Consider the following 20,276-nt stretch of genomic DNA (forward strand, 5'->3'; position numbering starts at 1 on the left):
TCCATGGGCTCCATCTGAGAAGGAAGGAAGGAGGACTTCTAGAGGGAGGCTGGCTATCAAATCAAAGCTAAAAAAACTAGTGGGGAGGAGGTTGGGGAGGAGATGTCAAGGCACTCCATTGAAAAGGAAACAGGAGAGAGAGGACAGCAGGGAGGATAAGAGGAGGATTAGGGAGAGGGAGGGGAGGGATGGAAGGAAGGGGGATGGGTCATACTTGTAGTACATACTGTGTCCCTGTGTGTCTGGGTAAAACTGTAAAGGTAAGTAACAAAAAAAGAGAGGCCAAACAGCAAAAAACCAATGTTCTAGGTAAAAAAAAGAAGAGGTGACAAATGGAGAAAAAGGAAGAGAGAGAAGATGATCGGAAAAATAACGGATAGGGAAACAATAACATGATGGGAGTACAGGTATGCTATGGTACAGGTATGGGTGGGTATGGAAGGGTAAAAGGTAAAGAAAAAAAGGTGGTAAAAGGGTTGTAAAGGAACAGTAAACAATGAAATGAACAATATAGTAATGGATAATGAATGAATGGGTAATGGCATGGTCTGTAATTGGGGGGGAAAACCTAAAGACTGGGAAAACTACTAGAGGGGGTGTGTGATTGGGTGGCTATATGGGGCCTATATGGAGATAAGATTGGGATATGGATTGGATTTAAAATTTTTTTTAATTAACTGTATGAAAATACTATTACTTTAACTTGAGATATAGTAACTAGGATATGGATTATAAATAGGGATATAAATGCTATGCTTTTTCCAGCAGCTTTTCTAGACGTGATAGCTGATGAATTCAGCATCAAAATGTTGGAGGGAATTTATTTTAGATTTGGTTTTGATTTGGTTTTTTAGATTTGGTTTTGAGGAGTAGGTTGAGGGCAACCTTGAAGATGTGATCAGTGGTTCATTCTCAATGAGAATAAATGAGAAAAAAAACAAAAAAAAAAAAAAAAAATTTCAAAAAGGCTTCTAAAACTTAAGGTTAAAAATTAAGGCGACTAGTAAGGAAATAGATTAAGAGTTAGATTTAGGGAATTCTAAAAGTGAAGATGCCTGATTTTATTTCAGGTTGAAGTTGCAGGAGCTGTCAGGCCTGTATCCTGAGAAGAGAAAAAAAAAGCGTAGGTAGCAGTTTGTAGCTGGTGCGCTGGAGGCAGTGAGCGAGAGAGAGGGTCAGAAAAGAAAAAAAGCGAAGAGTGAAAGATGGAAGGGGTGAAGAGAAACCTACCTAAAGGGAAGCAGGGGAGGATGAGTGTGTAAGGATGCAGTGATGACCAAAAGAGGATGAGAGAGACATGGAGGAAGAGGAATTAAAAATTAAAAAAAAAGAATTAAAGGAATAAAAAGGAAGAAAAAAAGAAAGAAAAAGGAAAAAACTGAAAACTGAAAACAGGGTGGAAATAAAGAGGGCTAGGCAAAATAGGGCAAATAATAAAATTTGGCTGACTATTTGATAATAATGATGGGTTTAGGAAATAGGAGGTGTAGGAATAGGGAAAATGGGACTGATGGGAATGAAATTACAGTGGGTGTGATTAATGGAAATAACAAGAAAGGTAGTGGCGTAGGGGCCGTGTATATAATCTTCATCCTATAATCTTCTAATCAATCTCCTAATTAGAATATTAATGAATTTGATGAATTTTTAATTAGTCTATATAGTTAACTTCAGGAATTGTACCGTTTATTTGTTTGAGTAGCTTTAATAGATGCTAAAATCAGAAGGAAAAAAGTGACCCGGTAAAAAAAAGGCATGTTAGTTTTACAGGCCTGTTATGTAAAAAAAAAAAGAAAAAAAAGTAAAAAAAAAATAGAGAAGGAGGAGGAGTAAAGGACAACATGGTTTACAAAAAGGTAATTGGTTTTTTTAAAAAGGGAGTGATCTGAATTTCAAATGAAAGTAAAACTTTTTTTAGACAAAATTTTTTTGACAAATGAAAATCTTGGTGGATCTAATTTTGATTGATGATAGTATAAGAATAAAGATATGTAACGGAATAAAGAAAAATGATGAAGAATTACTGGAAAAGGAAGAAATGAAAGGAAAAAAGGTTAAAGGAGGTGGAAAAAGGAAAGGAGTCGGAGAAGGGTCGGCTGGAGGGGGTTCAGGGTTGTTGAGGTGTTGGAGGGGTTTTCAGTGGGAGTGATTTATCACTTTCCTTGGGTATCACTCTCCTTTGAGACTGATGAAGTTAGAGGGTGGATGAAGTAGGAGTGGGAGGATGACACCAGATGGGAGATTGCAACAGGAGAGAAGAGAGGAGGATGACCGAGGGAGATATTAAGGAGGAGTAATTAGGATTCAATAGTGAGATGTGTAGTGGTAGTGTATTAAGAGATGATTGGAATTTTATTTAGAGAAGTGTAAGATTATAGTTATAAGTGGGGATGAGGAAAAGGGAAGAAGGAGAGGAGTCTGGGTTGAGGAAGATGAGAGGAGAGAGTGACGGAGGTCGGCAAATGGATGAGCATGTGTTGTATGGGGATGCAATGTGGTGGCCGAAGTAAATGCTAATTTGGTCTGAGAGTGAGGCTATAGTTCTAGTAGAGAGGAGGGTGATAGGGAGTACTGTGCAGTGTTGGTCTCTCATTTTTGTGAGAGTAATTCAAACTGGAATGGGTACAAAGAAGGGCCAAGGAATGAGAATGGGATGAAAGGAGTCCAAAATAAGGAAGAGAAGAAAGAGAAGAGAAGCGAGGAGTGAAGAGGAAAACTTGAGGAGAGATGAGATTTGAGTTTAGAAATAGAGAGGATATATAAATAAGGAGGGAGAGGAGATATTAGGGATCATGGATATATAGGTAGGGAGGAGAATAATGGGATTGAATTATAATGTCGGGAAGTTAGAAAGGAATTGGAGACGAAGGAAATTTCAGGAAGTTTAGGGAGGTGAACAAACAGCCTAAGAATTCAAGAACAGGAGAGAGGACCTCTCTGGCTAATGGGAGAAAAGATGGGAGGAAAGGGGAGGGGGAGGATGGATAATTAAATTACGAAGATTATGGAGTTTATGGATATGATAGGGTGGTGAGATAGTAAGAATATTTCAAACGGGTTGGGATATTTTTCCTGAGATCCTGAGTGTGGGTGGGAAGTTGAGTTGGGATATTGAAGTTTCTGGCTGTGGGGTCTTGGGGTCAGGAATTTTTTTCATGGAAATTGGGTCGGGAGTTCCTTTTCCTTTTCAGAAAGCTGCGCAGGGTGATTGGCTTTGGGCCTTCAAAGGGTCATTTTTTTAGTCATTGGGCAGGGGGTCACTTGCTGAATCAGTAGGGGAACCTCAGGGAGAGGGGTCAGGGAGGAGTTTGTGGCACAGCTCTTGGATTTCAGGATAGGATGGGAGGTCAGTGGGTGGCCTCAATCTTTTTTCTATGATTCTATGAAATCAAAATGGGTCTGACAGCTGTGTGTTCCTGTGTTGGACTCACTGTTAGGTGAATGTAATTGTAGGTTTCCATCCCAGTGAATTAAAATAGCTAAAAGAGTAGATGCAAGGCTAAAATGTGATGTAGAGGGCATTGATGGACTGCTCTGTAAATATGCACATGACCATGAGATGGTCAAGTTCAGGATCCTGGCAAAAGGAGGAAAGGAGAGCAACAGGATACAGACCACAGACTTCAGAAAAGAAGACTTTGATTCCCTCAGGCTAATAAGAGTGGGAAAGCAGTCCAGAAGAGCTGGCTGTATTTTAAAGAAGACTTATCGAGGGCACAGGAACAAAGCATTCCGATGTGCAGAAATAATAGCTAATATAGCAGGTGGCCAGCTTGGCTTAACAGTGAATTCTTTGGTGAGCTTAAACACAAAAAGAAAGTTTACAAGAACTGGAAACTTGGACAGATGACTAGGGAGGAGTATAAAAATATTGCTTGAGCATACAGGGCTGTAATCAGGAAGGTGAAAACACAAGAGGAGTGGCAGCTGGTAAGGGCTGTGAAGGGTAACAAGAAGGGTCTCTACAGGTATGTTAACAACAAGAAGAAGGTCAGAGAAAGTGTGGGACCCTTACTGAATGGGGAAGGCAACCAAGGGACAGATGATGTGCAAAAAGCTGAAGAACCCAATGTCTATTTTGCCTTGGTCATCACAGACAAGGTCATCTCCCAGACTGCTGCACTGGGCAATACAGTATGAGGGGAAGGTGAGCAGCCCTCAGTGGTGAAAGAACAGAGTAAGGACTTATTTAGAAAAGCTGGACATACACAAGTCCATGGCGCCAGATTCAATGCATCCGAGGGTGCTGAGGGAGTGGGCTGGTGCGATTTCAGAGCCATTGGCCATTATCTTTGAAAACTCATGGCAATCGGGGGACATCCCTGATGATTGGAAAAATGCAAACCTAGCGCCAATCTTTAAAAAAGAGAAAAAGAAGAATTCGGGGAACCACAGACTGGTCAGCCTCACTTCTGTCCCCAGAAAACTCATGCAGCAGGTTCTCAAGAATCCATTTTGAAGCACTTGGAGGAGAGGAAGGTGATCATTAACAGTCTACTTGGATTCACCAAGGACAAGTCATTCATGACCAACCTGATTGCCTTCTATGATATGATAATTGGCTCTGTGGATATGGGGAAAGCAGTGGATGTGATATATCTTGACTTTATCAAAGCTTTTGATACGGTCTCCCACAGTATTCTTGCCAGCAAGTTAAAAAAAATATGTTTGGATGAATGGAGTATAAGGTGGATAGAAATCGGGCTATATTGTTGGCTCAAGAAGTAGTAATCAACAGCTCGATGTCTAGTTGGAAGCCAGTATCTAGCTGCACTTGAGGTTGGTCCTGGGTCTGGTTTTGTTCAACATCTTTATTAGTGATCTGGATGATGGGATTAATTGCATCCTCAGCAAGTTTGCAGATGACACTAAGCTGGGCAAGAGGTAGAGACAGTGGAGGGTAGGGATAGGGTCCAGAGTGACGTAAACAATTTAGAGGATTGGGCCAAAAGAAACCTGATGAGGTTCAACAAGGACAAGTGCAGAGTCCTTGTAATGGTGCTGACTCACTACTGCTGTGCCTCCTTCTGGTCGTGCTGGGACCACCAGGGTGCCTTCTACTAGCAGTGTCTCTACTTGCCTCAGCCGTCTCCACCATCTGGACCCATGTTGCTCCCAGAGCACAGCATCCTCTTTGGGACATGGCCCTCTGGCTATGCCCCAGCCTGCTGTCTCCCCCCTTTTTGGGGGACAGGCGGTCTTCCCTCCCTCCTCTTGCCTCAGCAGCCAACTGCAATCTCTAGTGTGGCCCCTGGCCTCAGGGGCAAACTGCAATCAGGTTTTAGGTCACTCTCCTCATTGGCAAGTAGTGGTAAGTGGGGGAGGGACCCAGGCCCACCCACGACTCTGGGTCCTGGCCCAGGGACCCAATAACTGGCAGCCACTTACTACCCCTCCTCCTATTCCTGCTGCCAATGTTCCCTGGGCTACTTCCCCCGTAGCCCTAGCACCTTCTCTGACCTTGCTTCAGGGCCTCAGTCTGGCCATGGGTCAGCCAAGAGTTCCTCTATTGCTCCGCTACAGGAGCTCCCTTATTCCTCCGCTACAGGTCAGCCAAGAGCTCCCCCTATTGCACCGTTGCAGTATCTCCGGTGCTCCAGTTTACAGCCCAGGAGAGAGATGACGCTGAGGGGCCTGAAAGAGTCTACTACAAAGGAAAAAGCTACAGTGGCATAGAAAAGGTGAGCCTTTCCATGACGCTTGGGCGTAAGCAGTGGCAGCAAATCCAGGAGCTGTGTACCAGCTTTGTTTTCAGCCTCCTCAGGAGGGACAGAACAGGCATACCATGCCATTGACACAGGTGATGCCCGCCCAATTAGACCCCAACCCTACCAGATGGCTCCTCAAGCCAAAACCACAATAAAAAGGGAGATCAAGGACATGCCAGAGATGGGTGTAATCTGCCTCTCTGAGAGTTCATGGGCCTCTCCAGTGGTTCTGGTTCCCAAATCAGATAGGGAAATCCGCTTTTGTGTGGATTTCCATAAGCTAAATGCTGTAACTTGCTCAGAAAACTATCCAATGCCAGGCACAGATGAGCTATTGGAGAAACTAAGACATGCCCAATTCATCTCCATCTTAGACATAACTAAGGGGTACTGGCAAGTGCTGCTAGATGAACCAGCCAAGGAAAGGTCAGCCTTCATCACCCATGTAGGGCTGCATAAATGTAATGTGCTTCCTTTCGGACTGCGAAATGCACCTGCCACTTTCCAGAGACTGGTAAATAATCTTCTGGCTGGATTTGGGGAATTTGCAGTCACCTACCTTGACGATGTGGCCATATTCTCAGATTCATGGGCAGAACACCTGGAACACCTCCAAGCTGTCCTCCAGCACATAGGGGAGGCAGGATTGACTGTTAAGGCAAAAAATGTTAAATAGGCCTAAACAGGGTAACATACCTTTGACACCAGGTGGGTCAAGGAACTATTAATCCCCTACAGGTTTAAGTAAATGCTATCCAAAATTGTTCTGTCCCTAAGTCAAAGAAGCAGGCCCAATCCTTCTTGGGCTTGTCCAGGTATTACCAATTATTTGTACCACACTACAGCAAAATTGCCACCCCACTGACCAACCTAACCAGGAAAAAGCAGCCAATGCAGTTCAGTGGGCTGAGAAGTGTTAGAAAGCCTTTAACCAGCTTAAGGCGGCCCTTACATCAAATCCTGTCCTAAGGGCCCCTGACTTTGACCAACCTTTTGTCATAACCACAGATGCATCCAAGCATGGTGTAGGAGCAGTTTTAATGCAGGAACTCATAATAACAAATAGCATAAAGACACTAGGCCCTGTATAGTTTTATTCCCCAAAGAAAAACATTGCAAAAAAGGGCAAAGGTACACCGTTTAGTAACTAAATATATACATGCTATTGCTAAACACAAGGATGAGTGTAAAAGGATGGCAGTAACAACTGTAATTATAGAATAAAATTTCCTTCCACAGAAGTTTATTTTTTTAAGTATGACCATGTCTTAAGAATGTCAAACACCAGCCCAACAGAAGGCAAATGCAATTTAAGAAATGTCTGTGCCCACTGACATAACTTCTTTATAATCTTTTCTAGGACTGTCAGAACACCATCAAAACTTCAGTCCTATCTTTGCTTCCACAGCAGGTCCACTGTATAAACTTCTAAAAAAAGGGATTTTTTGGGCCAGGATGGACCAGCATGTGAATAAATTTGCAAAAATTCAAGCAAGCAGTATTGCAAGCACCTGTGCTGGCTGCTCTAGATCCCAGCAAACCAAATCACTTAGAACAGGGATTCTCAACCTATTTCTTTCGGAGCTGAACCCCCCCCCCGCCCCGCCCCGCCCACAACATCTATAAAAACTCCACTGCCCATACGTGCCACTACAACTAGTTCTCTACACATAAAAGCCAGGACAGGCATTAGAGGGTAACAAGCAGTGTAATTTCCTGGGTCCCCATGCCACAGGGGCCCCCAGGAAGCTAAGTTGCTCAGGCTTCGGCTTCAGTCCCAAGTGGAAGGGCTCAGGGCCCCGGGGCTTCACCTCCATATGATGGACGTCATATATCTGCCCTGGTCCCCAGCAAGCCTAACACTGGCTGTGCTTGGCGGATCCCATGAAATCCGCTCGCGGTCCCCCAGGGGGCCCTAGACCCCTGGTTGAGAACCACTGACTTTGAAGGACTTTGAGTGCAATTGCACTGGTTACAGTAGCTTCTAAAGAGAGGCATGAAAAAATACAGACCAATAGCCAATGCTCTAAAAAAATGAACCTAGTGGAACTTAAATATTTCATGCGTGAAAAATATTTATTGGTCACCAGCTGAACAGCCAAGCATTTTGCATTTGATTTGCTTTAAACCCAATAGCTCTGTGTTCCACACCGCTCTCTAGTTCTTGCTTTCCAGTCGAACCAAGGATGAACAGGAGTCTAATGCTCAACTAGCACATTGGACTTTGCTAGTGCATGACAAAGATATAACAATGACCCTAGTATGGACCCTATCTCCGTTGCTGGATGCCCTATTGTATTCTGTGAACCCCCATGTGTGTCCAGATGTTGATTAAGGAAAAACCTTAACCCAGTTTCTAACATTAATACCTCCCAAAATTAAAATCTGAGAAGCATATTGCTCTTTCATAAATGAATCCAACCACTATGATCAGGAGAAACTAATATTGTCTTGTTATTGATCCATTCTACAAATGGGTGGAAGCATTTCTCCTTAAGGGAAATGCTGCTTTAGCCACAACAAAACACTTGGTGAAACAAGTCTTCTCTCATTGGAAACTCCCCTCTAGGGTAGTGTCAGATAGAGGAACACATTTTACTGGGCAAGTGTTCCAAAAATGTTTTCAGCTGTTGGAAGTGCAACAAAATTGAATTAGTTGGGAATTGGTCCTGCTTTGAGCAGGGGCTTGGACTAGATGACCTCCTGAGGTCCCTTCCAACCCTGATATTCTATGATTCTATGATTTCATATAGACCTCAATCATCCAGAATACTAGAGAAAACAAATTGCAAATTAATACTGAGGAAACTGGCAGATGCCAATGGATGCAAGTGGAATACTGGCAGATGCCAATGGATGCAAGTGGAATACTCTAATTCCACTCATTTTAATTAACTCCCATTATCTCCACACATCATACATTATTTGAGGTGATGATTGGGTGAATCACGTGAATGCTAGAGTATCTTTTATGGCATATCAGTGGCACACAGATAGAGGAAGTCAAACTGAAAATCATTACATTATAGAAACATTTGAATCAGGTTCTCTTGCAGGTTGCTATAAAATTGGGAAAATCCGAACTGAAAGTTGCCAGCAAGTTAAAGAAGTCTGGGCTGGATGAATGGACGGTAAGGTGGATAGAAAACTGGCTAGATGGTCGGTATCAAGGGGTAGTGATCAATGGTTCCATGTCTAGTTGGCAGCCGGTATCAAGTGGAGTGCCCCAAGGGTCAGTGCTGGGGCTGGTTTTGTTCAATATCTTCATTAACGATCTGGAGGATGGTATGGACTGCACCCTTAGCAAGTATGCAGATGACACTAAACTGGGAGGAGTGGTTGATACGCTGAAGGGTAGGGATAGGATACAGAGGGACCTAGACAAATTAGAGGATTGAGCCAAAAGAAATATGATGAGGTTCAACAAGGACAAGTGCAGAGTCCTGCACTTAGGACGGAAGAATCCCATGCACTGCTACAGACTAGGGACCGAATGGCTGGGCAGCAGTTCTGCAGAAAAGGACCTAGGGGTTACGGTGGACGAAAAGCTGAACATGAGTCAACAATGTGCCCTTGTTGCCAAGAAGGCTAATGGCATTTTGGGTTGTATAAGTAGGGGCATTTCCAGCAGATCGAGGGATGTGATCATTCCCCTCTACTCAGCACTGGTGAGGCCTCATTTGGAGTACTGTGTCCACTTTTTGGCCCCATACTACAAGAAGGATGTAGATAAATTGGAGAGAGTCCAGCGGAGGGCAACAAAAATGATTAGGGGGCTGGAGCACATGACTTATGAGGAGAGGCTGAGGGAACTGGGATTGTTTAGTCTGCAGAAGAGAAGAATGAGGGGGGATTTGATAGCTGCTTTCAACTACCTGAAAGGGGGTTCCAAAGAGGATGGATCTAGACTGTTCTCAGTGGTAGAAGATGACAGAACAAGGAGTAATGGTCTCAAGTTGCAGAGGGGGAGGTTTAGGTTGGACATTAGGAAAAACTTTTTTCACTAGTAGGGTGGTGAAGCACTGGAACGGGTTACCTAGAGAGGTAGTGGAATCTCCTTCCTTAGAGGTTTTTAAAGTCAGGCTTGACAAAGCCCTGGCTGGGATGATTTAGTTGGGTTTGGTCCTGCTTTGAGCAGGGGGTTGGACTAGATACCTCCTGAGGTCCCTTCCAACCCTGAGATTCTATGATTCTATGATAAAGCAAAAGTTTATTTTGATAAAAGACAAAGAGAGAAGGCTTGAGAAATTGAAAATCAGGTGATGATATTCTGTATCAGAACACAACTTATGTAATCAAAAACTGGGCCACATGATATTATGAATAGACTCGGTTCCTCTGTATACAGAATCAGAAACAAAAGGAAAAGTAGATAAATTATGTCATGTTAATAGAATTAAAATTGTTCCAGAAAAGAAATATTTCTTCACAGGCAGAGGAACCAGAGATGTTGACTACAAAAGAGGAAGTAAAGGATCAGAGAAAGCCACCCCAGTACCAGGATACTGGTAAAAACCTTTGATGACAGTATTATGGGAGAAGAAAGCCTTCCCCAGGCCCTTTGGCCTGCATTAATTCAAGATCACATCATTTGGCTTCCACACAGTGGCAGTGAATTTTGTGAGGTTAATGGACTGGATATTACAACTGCATGGGTGGAATGCAGCGGTACACTGGTCTTGTCTCTTATGGCAGCATTCCCACACTGAGTGCAGATGGCAGTACATTAAACACAAAAAGAAAGCCATGATCAATTGCTAGACTGAACAGTATGCAAGACTCAGTTTGCCCTGACAATATGAGCCCCTGGTATCAACAAATCATTTTTAACTCCCAGAGGAGGCTCTGAAGTCGAAGTTCTCCAGGGCCTATTTTCTGCTCTTCCAACTGCTCAGGGAGCCAAGGGAATTGTCTGGGAGTACAGGCCAACCAGAGAGTCCACAGGGACTGTACAAGGGAATAATAAAGGCAACTGTCCAGCACGCTGAGTGTCAGACATGTGAGAGTCATATAGTGATTCTCAGGGCTCTGCCTTTCTGTCACAGTAGGAAGATTTCCTATCTCTGCTGGCCAAGATTTTGGTGAGTTGTTCTTCTATCTGTCTCAGTAGCTTCCTTGGGGGGGGGCGGGGGCTATGTGGTTTTTCCTCTGGTTCATTCAAGTTTTCCAATTCAGGAACTTCATTGCCCTGTTAGGTAGTACAGCCAAAGCCTCTGCTGTGGGTATACGTGTAACCAGAGGGTTCACAACAGGAATGGGTGGCAAACTGGACAGATTCTTCTCCCACCTTTTGTCTTCAGTGGGTCAGTGAAGATTGAGAAAGGCTTCCCTGAGAGCAAAATCAGAGCCCCTGTGTTTTGAAATTTCCATCTTTTATGCCAGGTCTCAGAACACCACATGCACTGGTGGTTTCATAGCGCGCTCTGTAACAGGACCCAACACTGTGATTTATGCAACTTGAAGCCAAAAGTTAAACACTCAGGGTGAATCTGGTCCCCTTGAGTTCAATGACAAAACTCCCAACATGGCCAGGAGTTCAGTCTAAATCCATACGTAAGGACTTAAATAAATGGCCTGATTTACACCAGCCATGAACCTCCAATGACATCAACTGGAGTCATCCTGTGGCCTCTAAGGGTGGAGGATGTCATTTGGACCAAGAAAGAACTGACAAGAGAGTTGCTGAAATCTCAAACTCACAGGCTTAGAGGTTCAGAACAATTGGGATAAAAAAAAATGCAGAGAGGAAGATAGGTCTGCTCTCTCCATGCACCTGCTCTCTCCATGCACTTGCATGCCTGGGTCTGGAGAGGACAGGAACCAACAAAAGGCAGTAAAAATAAAAGCATGTTTCTAGCTTAGAGGGAACCAGGTGGTGTTGGAAATCTCACTGAGGGACGTCCAGGAAAGCAAAATGAGAGTGTTTGGGGAAAACATGTGGTATCCAGATCACAGTGGCTCCGAGTCCTAAAACTGGGTGAAATAGGGACTGGACATCCTGCCTAATACACAGACCAAAGAGGCGTAATGAGGCCTCCTGTGGTAGGGGGATATCTCAGACTGTAACAGAATGTGGACCACAGTGTAGAAGATTCTCTGACACCCTCCCACATCCATACCATCCCTCCTCTTGTGAGCAACCTCACTACAGCCTCGTGGTGATGTCAGCAATTGCCGACACAGAAAAGCAGCCTCAAGAAGGTGTGTCCAGCTTTCTAACTGCCTGCAATACACTAAAGCTTTGTGTCATTTTTCTAGGGAGAGTTACTCACGCTGGCTCCTTTTAGTCTCCATATCCTCTCTCCCTCCCACCGGGTCTGTCCCTCTCCTTCCCTGCACAGGCTGAGCTGCTGCCGGGGTTTCCTTTGCCCCCAGAAGGCAGGTCAGACTGATCCTCCCTGTTTTTCCTCGCTGCAGGCAGACACTGAGTTTAAGCTAGTCTGAGGAGATATTGCTGTGAGCTGTTGCCATGAGGTCTTGCACCTGGTTTTGGTCCTGCGTGAGGGGTATCACTGTGTGGCCAGGCTGGACATTGCCAGGGTGGGGGGCCTAGATGGAAAAGTGGCCAGCACTGGGGGTTGTGGTGGAGGGGGTGGGATGCACAGGGGCAGGCAGGCAGCACTGAAGGCTATTGGGGCGTGGAGCAGGGTGTATATGGACAGACGGGTTGTGCTGGAGGTTGTGGAGACAGGCAACTGGTTTCCAGGGACAGGCAGGCAGTGCTGGGGGTTGTGAGGGCAGGCCGGGGGTGTACATGGACAGGTGGGCAGTGTTGGGGGTTGTGAGGGCAGGGAGCAGGGTATACACGGACAGGCGGGCAGCGCTGGGGGTTCTGGGTGCAGGGAGCAGGGTATACACGGACAGGCAGGCAGGGCTGTTGAAGTTAAATTTTTCATTGTGATTGGCGGGCCACAGAACTGCAGCCTGGGTGTTTCCAATTGTTTTTGTTGAATGTTATTTACGTAACTTCAGGCATTTCACTGGTGGAATGAACCACTGATCTTTGTGTGACACTGCACCCCATATTCTTCAAAGTGAGGTTATTATGACATGATTATGGCATAGACACGTCCTGTATCCTATTCGTAGGCATGTATCATTTTTATATCTGAAGTTATGAATATTGACTACATAGCTGTATTTCAGTGTAGTTACACCCGGGTAACAGCTCTGGGCAAAATGATTCCAGGCTAGATAGACGGTTCTGAAGGCCCTATTCCGGGCACTGGGTGTTCTGGGACATGGAGTGTGATGGACACTGAGGGTATCGAGGTGGGGAGAGGGATGTACATGGAGAGGCTGGCATTGATGGGGGTTGTGGGGATAGGCAGTGGCTATACAGGAATAAGAGGGCAGCACTAGGATTTCCAGAGGTGAGGAGCAGTGTGTACACGGACAGCCAGGCAGCGCTGGTAAGCACTTTACAAAATAAGAAAAAAATTAAAAACACAAAGAATTTCCCCTCTAGGCAAAACATTAAAATTACAAAAAGAGGGATAAATTAATAACCTAAAACAAAATATAATCTAATGCATTTTTTTGCTATTACTTACTATTTCTGCAATACTAGATGCTTAGTCCAGATACGCTTAAAGAGATTTGTTTTCCCTGCTCTGGTTCTTTGCTGACTCCCAGAGAAACAAACTTTATTCAGTTTTGTTTCCAAAAGTTGTTGTTGTTGTTGTTGAATGTTATATACATTACATGGCATTTCACTAGTGAAAAGAACCACTGACCTTTGTTCCTCATTGTTTCAGTCTCCCATCATACTCTGAACCCTGTCTGTACTCTATTTCCGCCTGCCAGGCTGCCCAAATTCCAACAGCACACTGGTCATTGGTGTCTTCTCTATGCTCCAGAGTCATCCCTCGCTCCCACAACCTCTGAGCTGCCCCATGCTAGCCACAGCTCTTCCTCTGTAGGGGGGTGACGTGCCTCCCATCATAGCTGCTCCCTTGGCTGGGGGGTAATCACCTACTGTCTCACCAGTGAGAAATATCATTAGTGGCAAATGCCAAGGTGCATCAAGGATTGCTACACAGGAACAACTCGCAAACTGGGAAGTTTGCACATTATATAATGAGAGGGGGCAACTGTGGGACAGGTTAGGGCTTCAATAAATGGAGGAGCCACTGGCCGCTGACTGAAACAGTGGGCGACCGCAACACAGACATTAAACCCAGGGTGCTCTGCGACCATTTACTAACCATCTCTTAGTCATTCATGACAAGTGTTATTATACATTCATCCCTCAGTGCGGAGACTTTATGGGATCAAGTCATTATTTTTCTCACCTTAAACATTCATCCATGCAGTGCATCATGGGATCCCTCAGCCTTGTGAAATAGACACCTAGTGTAACATTTCCAAGGCACCATAGTAACATGAGAAATTCTCCCCACAGAGCTAAATTCAGCAGGGTCATGAATAGAAAAAATGCCTTCAATAAGTTCAGGTACGATCTTGGAGTCAAAGTGCCTCTAGATGACTACTGAGGACATGTTCATAGATTCAAAGGTCAGAAAGGACCATTGTGATCATCTAGTCTTTATAACACAGGCCTGAGAATTTCTCCAAAAATATTCCTAGAGCAGATCTTTTAGAGAAACATCCAACTTTCATTTATACATTCTCAGTGATGAAGAATGTGCGAAGACCCTTGGTAAATTGTTCCAATGGTTAATTACTCTCACCATTTAAAAAAGTCATAGCCAAGAACCCGGGGAACTACAGACCGGTCATTTTTACTTCAGTCCCCGGCAAAATCATGGAGCAGATACTCAAGGAATCCATTTTGAAGCACTTCAAGAATAGGAAGGTGATCAGGAACAGTCAACATGGATTCAACAACAGCAAGTCATGCCTGACCAACCTTCTATGATGAGACAACTGGTTCTCTGGCTATAGGAAAAGCGGTGGATATGATATATCTTGACTTTAGCAAAGCTTTTGATACGGCCTCCCACAGTTTTCTTGCCAGCCAGTTAAAAAAGTATGGACTGGATGAATGGAGTATAAGGTGGATAGAAAGCTGGCTAGATTGTCGGGCTCAATGGGTAGTGATCAATGGCTCTATGTCTAGTTGGCAGCCGGTATCAAGAGGAGTGCCCCAGGGGTCGGTCCTGTTGTTGGTTTTGTTCAACATCTATATTAATGATCTAGATGATGGGATTAATTGCACCCTCAGCAAGTTCGCAGATAGCACTAAGATGGGGGGAGAGGTAGATATGCTAGAGGGTAGGGATAGGGTACAGAGTGACCTAGACAAATTGAAGGATTGGGCCAAAAGAAATCTGATGAGGTTCAACAAGGACAAGTGCAGAGTCCTGCATTTAGGAAGAAAAAATCTCATGCATTGTCACAGGCTAGGAACTGACTGGCTAAGCAGCAGTTCTGCAGAAAAGGACCTGCAGATTATAGTCGATGAGAAGCTGGATATGAATCAGCATTGTGCCCTCATTGCCAAGAAGGCCAACAGCATATTGGCCTGCATTAGTAGGAGCATTGCCAGCAGAATGTGGGAAGTGATTATTACCCTCTATTCAACACTGGTGAGGCCACACCTGGAGTCTTGTGCCCAGTTTTGGTCCCCCCACTACAGAAGGGTTGTGGACAAATTGGAGACAGTCCAGCGGAGGGAGGCAGAAATTATTAGGGGGCTGGGGCACATGACTTAAGAGGAGAGGCTGAGGGAACTGGATTTATTTAGTCTGCAGAAGAGAAGACTGAGGGGGCAGATTTGATAGCAGCCTTCAATTACCTGAAGAGGGGTCCAAAGAGGATGGAGCTTGGCTGTTCTCAGTGGTGGCAGATGACAGAACAAGGAGCAATGGTCTCAGGTTGCAGTGTGGGAAGTCTAGGTTGGATATTAGGATATGCTATTTCACTAGGAGGGTGGTGAAGCACTGGAATGGATTACCTAGGGAGGTGGTGGAATCTCCATCCTCAGAGATTTTTAAGGCCTGGTTTGACAAAGCTCTGGCTGGGATGATTTAGTTGGTGTTGGTCCTTCTTTGAGCAGGGGATTGGATTAGATGAACTTCTGAGGTCTCTTCCAACCCTAATAGTCTATAATTCTATGATAATGTCCATTTCCATGGGGAAAACTTGGCTCCTTTCCAGTATAGGAACTGCATCATGGATCAGACGTATAGTCGATCTAGTTCAGTGTCCTCTCTGTGACAGTGACAACTGCAGGTGTTGCAGGAGAATGTGTAAGAAACCCAGCAGTAGATGGATGGGAGAGGTAACTTGACCATCAGGAGGGTATCACCCCAATGCCTAAAAGCTAGACACTGTCTTGTGCTCTGAATCACATTGGCATATAGCCTTTCCCAAATATTTATTTAGCCATAACTATTGTAACTGGATATCTCTCTTTCCATGTGAATGTCCAAACCCTTCCTGATTCTTGCTTAGCTGATGGCCTCAACTACCTCTTGTGGCAACGAGTTCCTCAGCCTAATTAGGCACTGAGTGAAGAAAGCATCTTTTTTATCTGTTTTGAATTTGCCCCATTTCAATTTAATCCAATGTCCTCTTAAACTTGTGTAATGAGACGGGAGATCACACTCTCGATCTACTCTCTACCAATCAGTACTTTATAGACTTTTCTCATGTGCCCACTTCTTCATCTCATTTGTAAATTAATAATCCCAGTCTTTTAAACCTCTCTCCATATGAGTGTTTTCCCGGGCCCTTGATCATTCTTGTTCCCCTGGCCTGAAACTCTCTATTTCTGCAATATTCTATGTGAGAAGGGTGCCCAGTACTACACAGAGGAGTCCACAGGAGGGTGAAACATTGACTGACTGATCTCATGGCATTGTATTTTCTATATGATTCTCCATCCCACACCTCCTGGATCCCAGTGTTTTGCTTAGTTTCTCTCTGTGCTTGCACTGTAAGCAGGGTTTCACAGAGCTGTGTACCATGACGCCCAGATCCCTGTCCTGAGTGCATACATTTAAATTAGAACCTTGTAAGGTGTTTGAGGAATTCAAGCTTTTGCCTCCAATTATTGCCATCAAAGTTCATCTCCAAACATGCTGCCCAATCACCTTGCTTGGGTAGATCCCTCTGAGAACTTCTCTGTACTTGACTATGACCTAAATAATCTGATGCCATCTTCAAATGTTGACACCTCACTGTCACCCCCTTTTCTAGATTGGTAATGACTATAAACTCTTTACCCTACTAATTGTTGTATAAACCGTGTAACCCCTCTCACTGTGCTCCTCTCCCTTCACAGCTATATTGAGCATTTCTAAGCCCGACTGACGCATTGATGACTTCATGGCAGCTTTGAACCTCAGCCACACATCAACATTCATCCTAATGGGCGTCGCTGGCATGGAAGATGCCCACATCTGGATTTCCATCCCTTTCGCTACCTCCTACATTATCAGCCTGTTGGGAAATTTCATTGTTCTGTTTGTTGTAGGCAAAGAGCAGACCCTGCACAAGCCGATGTACCTGCTGATCTGCATGCTGGCACTCACAGACATCACCAAGTCTAGCACACTCATGCCAAAGGCACTGTGTATATTTTGGTTCAATTTGAAAGGCATTACTGTGGATGGCTGCCTCATCCAGATGTTCTTCATTCACACAGTTGCTTTTGTGCAATCTGCTGTTCTCATGACAATGGCCTTAGATCGCTATGTTGCCATATGCAATCCTCTGAGATATGCCACCATCCTCACCAATACACGAATAGCTATGCTAGGGCTTGTGGGTTTGGTAAGAGCTGTAGTCTTCATGCTGCCCCTGCCCCTGCTCATCAGTAGGCTGCCATTCTGTGACAACCGCATTATCCCCCACACGCACTGTGAGCACATGCTTTTGGCAATGGTATCGTGTGGGGATATCACATTTCACAGGACGTACAGCTTGGTGATACCATTTGTACTCATGGGGTCAGATCTGATGCTTATTGCCCTGTCGTATGGTCTGATCATTAGGGCCGTCCTCAGAATATCCTCCAAGAGAGCCCACCAGAAAGCCCTCAACACCTGCACAGCCCACATCTGTGTGATGCTGATGTTTTATACTCCCATCCTCCTCACCACCCTGACAATACGGTTCAGTGGGGGCATCGCTCCCCATGGTCGCATCATCTTGAACGTCCTCTATTACCTCATTCCTCCTATGCTCAACCCTATCATTTATGGGGTCAAAACCCAAGAGCTGCGTGATAAAGTTGGCAAATACACTTGCAGAAGGTGATTGCCGGAGGCCACTGACTTTCAACCTGTGTGACAAGAGGGTGAAAGGATGGTCCTCATTAATCAAGGGTGCCCTGTCACAGTTTGGCTGAGCTCAGCACTTTGGAAGTTCACAGCCTGATAAATTCCTCTCATCTAATATCTTATCACTCCATCACCAAGTGCTGCGCTCTCTGTTGCTAAGTTCCCTCTCTTTGACCATCACCCGTCCTCTTTCATTCTCACCCATCAGCCCTCAACCCCACACACCATATCACTCGGCCTTTCTGTAACTCCTAGACTACCAGAAAATACTGTCGATTTCTGATGCAAGGTGCCTTTCCCTTAGTCCTGTGTGAACACAATTCCTGATCTGTTTGATGAACAGAAGGTATACTTTCAGATAGGAAACAGAAAAGAAAGAAATTACAATGCTGAATTTTTTTATCATATGTGCAGTGATCCAGTGAGCAATTTTTTTTTCACGTCTAATCCTTCAGGAAACCCAGCGGATAAACTATATAGAGACTAACAGTAACAAACTAATCAACACAAAATGTGGACATTGACTACCATCATTGAATGCAATTAGAAATAAATACTATAATTGTGTTTTTGTTGTTTTTATGCTACATATGTTTTGAACTACTTTGGGGTTATTTTAACACCTTCAGTTGCAGCAGTTTGTTTGAAACTCCTGCCAACCCTCAGTCAGGAAACAAATACCAGTTCTGGGGTTTTGAATTTCAATTTTATTGTCCTTTGATAGCTTTGTTGTTAATGTGGACAAACTTCTGCTGGGGCTAGTAGCTAATTTTTTTTTAATACAATCTGTACTAGGTATCTAACAAAACCTTCCTTTTGTTATTTGATGTATAGACCAAAGTGTTCATAAAAAAATATATTTTTTCAATAAATTGCTTCGTCTACTTTTAGGTTAGTTTTTAAGTGACTTTTGGCTTTAATGCAGTGGAAATCTGGCAACCCCAGCCAGAAACAGAGGGACCAGAGAAGACGCCCAGAAAGCAGAGCTGGGCTGAAGGCAGAGCAGCAGTGATGAGGCAGAGCTGGGGAGTTGCACCTGGAGCAGACCACAGTCGGGAGATGGGGCAGCACAAACCATCTGCCCCAGTGGGGAGCCAGGGCTGAGCTACAGCGAGGAGCTGCGGGGCCAGAGCTAGGATAGTGGATGCTGGCTGTGCAACAAGTTATATGGCAGGCGAACGTGATGAGCAGCTGGGGAGAGCCAGGTGGGGCCATGGGCGGAGTTCCCAGTGCAGGGAGACATTACCATGCAGGAGGCCCTTGAAGGCTGGACTCAGAGGGCAGGAGGTGAACCCAATGGAAGGACAGATGCTGGGGAGAAGTGTCCTGCCACCAAGAACCTGAGGGTGTGTGGCCCCCACTAGACCAGGTTTCTGACCCCATGTATCAGCACAGTGCAGCCAGGGCCTGGGAGGGAGGCCTGAGACGTGTGGAGCAGACTGTGAACTTTTCTTACATCCCAGAAACAGATGTTTGTGGTGTCCCCATGCCCACAGAACTGGGTTCCTTATTTCCCTTAATCTTTTCAATTTGTTCTTTTTTTCTTACCCCTGCTGTTAAATGAATTGTATGTGGTTTGAACGTCATGCAGTGAGCAGTGAGTTAGGGAAGTGGCTGGTGCGGAGACAGCACCCAGACAGAGGCCACGCTAGCACCTCTCTTCAGTGATCACAATGAGAGTGGGGCTCAAACCCAGCGCTGGCCTTTGACATGGGCGGTCCAGGTTGTGGCCCAATGCGAGGTCCTGTAGGGAGCATGGTTTGGTGTCTCCCACGTGACCTGAACTGCCGACCAAGAGCCGGCTCAGCTTGTGGAGGCAGGCACCCAGCCAGCCAGGCAAGAGACTGGCAGTGCTGGACCCAGCCTTCAGCTCAACCAGGCAGGCACTCAGCCAGCTAAATCCTCCAGTGGGAGCTGGGGTACTCAGGGCTCCCCACTCTCCCAGGACAGAGGGCCCCGTGCGTTAGAAGCCGTGCCTGGAGCGGGGATGGGCTGGAAGTGGCTCCCAATCTGATCTCTGGGGTGGGTGGCTGAGGTGGGTGCGGGGGAAGAGGAGGAGGGGTGAGTGTCCAAGCAGCTCTTTATCTTGGCTGGGGGCTTGGTGCCTCCCTGCCGTCTAGGTTGTGAGGACTCGGGTGGGCCTACACTGTTGTCCCCTAAGAGCCCCACACTTGCCCAGGAAAGGTCTTGCTCTTTCCCCGGCACTCCCAGCAGGCAAGTGTGCACACACTTTGGTCTGCACAGTGGAGCACCACGGTAACCAGGGATCCTGCAGCCTGTTCCCAGCCTTCCCCTGCAGAGAGGTGACTCATGGGGG

The 20,276-nt window shown here is 45.3% G+C and overlaps 1 protein-coding gene across 1 annotated transcript; it reads left to right on the forward strand.

The window, feature by feature from the left end:
- Positions 1-17,003: 17,003 nt before the first annotated feature.
- LOC120395415 (olfactory receptor 52N4-like) lies at positions 17,004-17,936 on the forward strand. Its single transcript, XM_039519783.1, has one exon. It carries the CDS (start codon positions 17,004-17,006, stop codon positions 17,934-17,936), a length of 933 nt encoding a protein of 310 aa, XP_039375717.1.
- Positions 17,937-20,276: the final 2,340 nt, after the last annotated feature.

Source organism: Mauremys reevesii, linkage group 1 (genome assembly GCF_016161935.1).
Source record: "Mauremys reevesii isolate NIE-2019 linkage group 1, ASM1616193v1, whole genome shotgun sequence".
Lineage (NCBI taxonomy): Eukaryota > Metazoa > Chordata > Testudines > Geoemydidae > Mauremys > Mauremys reevesii.